Source organism: Aulonocara stuartgranti (genome assembly GCF_965226115.1).
Source record: "Aulonocara stuartgranti genome assembly, chromosome: 6".
Classification (NCBI taxonomy): domain Eukaryota; kingdom Metazoa; phylum Chordata; class Actinopteri; order Cichliformes; family Cichlidae; genus Aulonocara; species Aulonocara stuartgranti.
The window spans coordinates 4,701,999-4,707,998 of NC_138944.1; the positions used below are offsets into that span (position 1 = coordinate 4,701,999).

The 6,000-nt window shown below is 41.2% G+C and overlaps 1 protein-coding gene across 2 annotated transcripts in view; it reads right to left on the reverse strand.

Annotated features, from left to right (window-relative positions):
- The window catches only part of LOC309709135 (SEC14-like protein 1), a 36,440-nt gene extending 31,422 nt beyond the window's left edge, over nucleotides 1-5,018 (reverse strand). Inside the window, exons 1-3 of one of the 2 annotated variants that reach the window (XM_082537598.1) lie at nucleotides 4,633-5,018; nucleotides 4,160-4,185; nucleotides 2,844-2,927 (exon numbers count right to left, since the gene is read on the reverse strand). In XM_082537598.1, the coding sequence (XP_082393724.1) occupies nucleotides 2,844-2,927; nucleotides 4,160-4,165 (90 nt within the window). In that variant the 5' untranslated portion in view covers nucleotides 4,166-4,185; nucleotides 4,633-5,018. The remainder of the gene's footprint in view (nucleotides 1-2,843; nucleotides 2,928-4,159; nucleotides 4,186-4,632) is intronic. The other variant, XM_082537599.1, reaches the window with a different exon arrangement.
- Between the last annotated feature and the right edge of the window lie 982 nt (nucleotides 5,019-6,000).

Here is a 6,000-nt window from a genome sequence, read left to right on the forward strand (position 1 = left end):
TAAATGCTGCAGAACAAACACAGCTAAAGGGCATCTGTGACTCGAGCCTGATTTATGCAACAGCACAATGAAGCCACAGCAGTGTTAGATAGATCTTGGAAACTCTCTGATAGCACCTGTCAGTGAGCCGAGTGGCTTCTCAGGGTTAAGAGAAGAGAGGCGGTATTTCATCTTGACAAAAAGAATGCAGCGTGTGGCTTTCAGAGGAGAACATGGAGCCTTAGTTTTTAGCTCAGTAAAAGGCTTTTCAAAGCACTAACAGTACCCAAACAACAGACTCAAGTGGACAGAAAGCACCAAATTCCTCAAAGCTAAGTGTCAAATCCCCTACCAGACCAGAAGAATAAGCCATTACTGGCAAATTTTTCAGAAGCCTCTGGCAAAAGGAACCATAAGAACGAATAGCACGGTCAATACAGGGAAATGAACAGATGTTAGTTATTTGGACATACCCTGCATAATTCCATGTAAAGCATGGGTGTAAAACTCATTGTAATCTGCGTGCCACAGAAATCCCAATTTGATTTTGAGTGGGCCACACACTACATCCATTGCATAATACCCAATAAAAAGCCCTCTAAACTGATTCTCTTTCTGTAAATATGTTTAGGTACACACAGATAACCCTAACATTTCTTTATCTTTACAAACCTGATGAGCAGTCTGACATATCTCAAGTTAAATATGTCCCAGTTTTTCCACGCTGCAAAAAATACAACTGTATGCAAGCAAATAAAAATCTGTTAGACTGGCTCCCACACTTTGTTTGACACCACGGATGTAAACCAAAAATGAAAGCGGTCCTCACACAAAGAACCTGGTCTGTGTTGGTACAGTGCATCAGAAGTAGACATCGGTGTTCATGTTGGCTTCCCACAAGCCCAGGATGTTCTTATTGCTGCATAACTGTACTGCTGTGGTGACAGACCTACTACTATAGCGGAAGTGAGAGGAGAGGTTTCACTGGGTTGAGAAAGAAAAAAAAAAAGAGCCACCAAGGGTTGTGACGCACCATTAAGTCTGCTCTGCAGTGTCTGCAAAAACACTCACTGCAGAGAAAAGTCACAGGGAGGGGAAGAGACTCCAAATGCAAACTCAGCTTCAAACTGACTGCAATGTCCATTTTACCCCAGCAATAATTCAAATTAACAACACCGTATTGTGCATGAGTCATAATGTCACACAATACAAAATTAAAAGCTAAAGAGGTCCGCCGTCTGTTGCTGGCCTAGTTTAAAAACATCAAGGGGTTACTCCATTAGTTTTGTCCCATCTTCAAAAAGCACACGGGGTGGATTATCTGGGGCTTACAAATTACATACAAGTCAGTTTCACTATTATTACCGTTTCCCCTCTTTGGCTGCGTGTGTACAACCAGGTGTGGGTACGGGCCATCTATTTATAGCCATCTCTTTGCCTGCTGCTCAGTCCAGCCTGTGCTAAGGAGATTTAGTGTTCCTGCATCCTGGTTCTTGTCCGTGTCGAAAGCTGATTTCCATTTAAAGAAAACTGCACCTGCAGCACAACACAGTGCTGAAGGGAGGTGAAACTACAAACCAACTTCATGCAGGAATTTAAATAGATAATTAAGAAAAAAGTACATATTGCTGACGTTATCAGCACAGTAGAGCTGTTTGTCTAAAACTGGTGGTTGTATAATCAGAGCGAGTGCCTGCAAACGTGTACTGATACCACATTACTGACAAGCAGCAGCTGAGGTCAAAGCACTGCTGAGCAAAGCATCCATTGGGCTTGTTTTTACAGAGCAGTTTGCCTCATTCTTTTCTCCGTGTAAAAGCAAAACAGGTCTCACTTAAATGACAGACCATTGCTATGACAAGTGAATCTGATTCATGTTACAGACCCAGAGTTGTCATTACACCACAGCAGTAAAAGACATTACACCATAGGGGTTTAGTCAGTTCTGTTTTCCTGTGAACAAACTCTTACATCAACCATCTCCTGCCCCTGCAGCTCTCCAGCAAGGAGAGATTAGTGAATATGTGAGACAGGCTAAATGCCAAAAAAGGGTAACAGAACAAGTCCAAATTTGAGGGATGGAGAACACAAATGGCACTAGGAACACTTCTAAGACACCCATTTAGAAAAGCGCAAAAAGAAGAGAGGAACAAGTAAATCCATTCTGTGCACTTGACACAGGCACTCGTGGCTGACAGTGTACAAAAAACACACTAAAAGCAAAGCAGGGCAGTGAATTTTTTATGCTGCAAGCAGACTACCGGCACAAAGACTGGTGGGACTTTCAGTTTGCCATAAAAACACAGTCTTGTTGTACATTCAGCTACCAACAAGTGTGCACAGTGGTTCTACAGCTTACTGAACAAATGAACAGATATTAAACCACAAGATGACAAGCCATATGAGGCAGTCAGCTGTTTCGGGGGGCTGCATGGCCCATGAGTGTGAGTGTTCCTTGCATGGGTTTGACCTCCTAATTATCTACCAAATCTAAAGCTGAGTGGGAGGCATCATTTAGTGCCTTTTATCTGTCTCTTCACAGGATTACTTTGAAACAACCAAGTCTACGTCTGTAAAAACCTTGCGGAGAGGTCTACAAACCTTCTAAACAGGCTATTGAGGATGTTCTCTTCTAGCTACGCTACAGTTTATCGTTGCAGTTAATCATTGGCTTCTTAAAGACCGTAACACAAAACAGACTGCATGCATTTTCAATCTCTGAGCTACTCACATGCAAGGTGCATAATTCAGTGACTAACTCCAAACCTTTGAAGCAACCACCTGTGTACATTGCATAACTGCATCTATTGCATACAAAATACATGTGGACAGGTGGTAGAGCGAGTAAAGATAAAAACACTTACCGCCATCACCAGCTCAAAGGGATGCTTGTACACCCGCACAGGTGACTGGTATTTCTGCACCATGATTGGAATTATGCCAACGATCTGAACAGAAGAACATAAGATCAAAATCAATCAGCAGTGATTACAGACATTTGGGGAAGAAATCTAAGAAGCAGGGCTGTATCTGAGTCATTCTTTAGAATAACCACTTGCTAAGTGCTAAAATTACAGCATTATAGCTGCATCTGGTCCTTCAGCGAGAGGCTTGATGTGCAATTAGGATGAGCTGTGTTTTGGCTGACTGATGGCGTGATGCCGAGTGAAGCCAGGTGCTGCTGTGTGTGTGTGTTTCCTTATCTGAAGGGAACTCTCCTGACCAAGGACCTCGCTGATCAATGGATGCAGCATTTCTTACTACTTTATCACATAAGCAGTGCTGCTGCAATGGCTTATCACTGCAAACTACAGGAGTATAACTATGCTAACATCAGCTGCAGAAGCTTGGGTCAAAGCTGCACATGACAGCACTCTAACAGGGTTTTCCCTACCCATCAAAAATGTTTGTACACAGCAGAGAAGCTTTGGGGTTCCAAAGGAAAATCACCAAGATGGATAAAAATATATTTTAGTCCAGTTCAGTTTTAATACAGGAAAAAAAAAATCCTGTCCATTTAAATACAAAACAGCAAGGTAAGGTAAACAACTAGAGCAGTGGTGCATATGCAGCCCAGGGTATTTCCACTTCTTTGAACTGTAACTTACAGCTGTGACATGAGGAAAACCTGAGATTTCTCCCACTGTCTAAAAAAATTGCTTTAAAAATTTTTTTTAAAAAGGATTTAACAAGTACTAACTAATGATATCTGGCATTTGTTTTTCTGAGGAGTAGGGTAAGAGGTCTTTCACATGGGCTTATAGTTGCAGTTTGTTTTTGTTTTAAAGTTTGAATCTGACCCAGGAGTTCTGTTGTGTTATTTGTCAGGCCCATTTGAGACCCACAAACTGGGTGTGACACTCCTGACTTAGAGCACTAACACAGAGAGAACAGCATGAGAGTCAATTTAAATATAAAAAAAAAAAAAGTACAGATCAGTCCTTGGATTTCATGTGTTTTTGCTCAGCGTGTTGCTACATGTCTATAACTCCTGCTATGCTTTGATGGGTATATGTCTGCAAGGAGGGGTGTGAGCCAACGTCCCTGCACTACTTAATAAAGGGATCAGGGCGGACAGACTAATAATAACCAGTCTAGGTCACACAGGATACATACTGCTACAGTATCCCTTTGCTAAACACCACATGTCTTGACGATTGCTACTGCAGTACATAATTACCGTCATGCTTCAGGATCTGTTGGCAACTTCAAAGACACAAACAAGACAATGACTTCAGAACGTGCTAATTAGGAGACTTCAGTGACCGATATGCCCGTTAAGTTTAGTACCCAACCATCTTTACTGATCGCTTCCCACTGATTTTAAGCAGCCTCTTCTCACGGTTTACTCGTTTTTGTTTTTTGTTCTAGCTTGTTTTGGTCTTCTGCTTAAAGGAACTATTTGTAACGTCACAGTTTTAACTAATCCAAAACTGACTTTTTTGTCCTCAATTTTCAACACTGTTAAAAAATATTAAACAAATATTTTTTAAAGAAAAAAAAGATGGGGATTTTGGTACTGACTCATAGTGGTTAACAGCATTTGAAACGACGGCTTGCTAGCTGCCACACAAACAGCGCTCGCTGAGACTAGCCTAACTTTATAAGTCGATATTATATTATCTTGACACACATCAAATTAACGGATCTTACCTGTGATTTAGAAAGGTAAAGAAATGTTGTTAACAGGTTGATTCTTGTCAGTGGTCGTTTCTTCTGTGAGGGCTATCCGACGGAACTCATGCCATTTCCCTCTTCGGCTCTACACTTCTCCGGCTCCAGCGGCTAACAGCAGTTAGCTTTGTTATGCTAGCTGGCCATTAAGCCGGAATATTTATCAAACCCTTTGGCGAGTCCTTCTCAGAGCCTCACAGCGACGAGCATCCCAAGATCAACAAACTAAATATCCCTTATAGCTCGCTGTTAAATCACTCCTATAAGTAGATGGTGTTTGGACACAGGAGACGGTCTCCCTCCCTCGCTGTCATGCCTGTGGTACCGTCGCTCCTCCCCGTTTTCTAAGCTCAGTTTTTTTCCACCTCTTTCATAAAACCCGCAGCGTGCCCGACCTCTTCTGTTCAAGTGAAGGACACACAGCAGAGGACAGTCAGTATTATCATTGAAATTCTGAAAACATTAAATAAAAAATAATAATAATAAATGCTTCTCTGCTTTTACGTTTTACATTTTAGCTCTAAATATTGGGAGTTTTACGGTACAGCAGGTGAAACGAGCTGTGTTAATCTGACGGATGACGCTGCGCTGGTTGCATAAGCTGTAAATGCCCCTTATGGGCTGTGTGTGCACTGTAGTTCATGTTCTCTGCAATAAAATAATAATTCAGTTGACATGAGTTTTTATTATTATCCTGACTTGATTCTTAATTTAAAGTTTACGTAGATCGGGGTGATTAAAGAATTTTCAAAAGTGTTTGTGTGGGGGGTAGAGGGGCACAAGAAATGTGAATATTTGATCATTCACTGACATAGAAAACATATGCAGGTGACAGGTAAAGGGCCTGGTTTACTCTAACTGCCTATGTGGCTCTCACTCTGCCATAGAGGTCAATATATATATAAGTATGAATGATTATTAGGAGGATGTAAAGAAAGAGAGGACAAAAAGGAGGAACTTATGTGCCAAAAAGGGGGCTACCACCTTATCTGTCCAGATTACTGGTGTTTCTGTTATGAGTTAGATCATGTTAATTTGTGAGTGCAAACAGTGTCCATACGTATTTTAAGTGGCTTATATAGCTTAAATTTTAGAGTTTTTGAGTTTAATTACTTTTACTTAGTTGTCTACACTTTCTGGCCTCATCCTGAGAAGTTTACCCTACAAAGAAAAGTTGTTTGGTGGTGGTCTGGTGCTGGTCTCTTACAGCTGCTTTACGTGTGTAGTACTAACAGCATTGTGTAATACTAACACAAAGACGTAAGATCAGGCACTGTCTCAGCGACACTGCAAAATAATGTTGTGAATACATTACAGTTATTTTCCAAAAAGTCACTTTTCACCAGC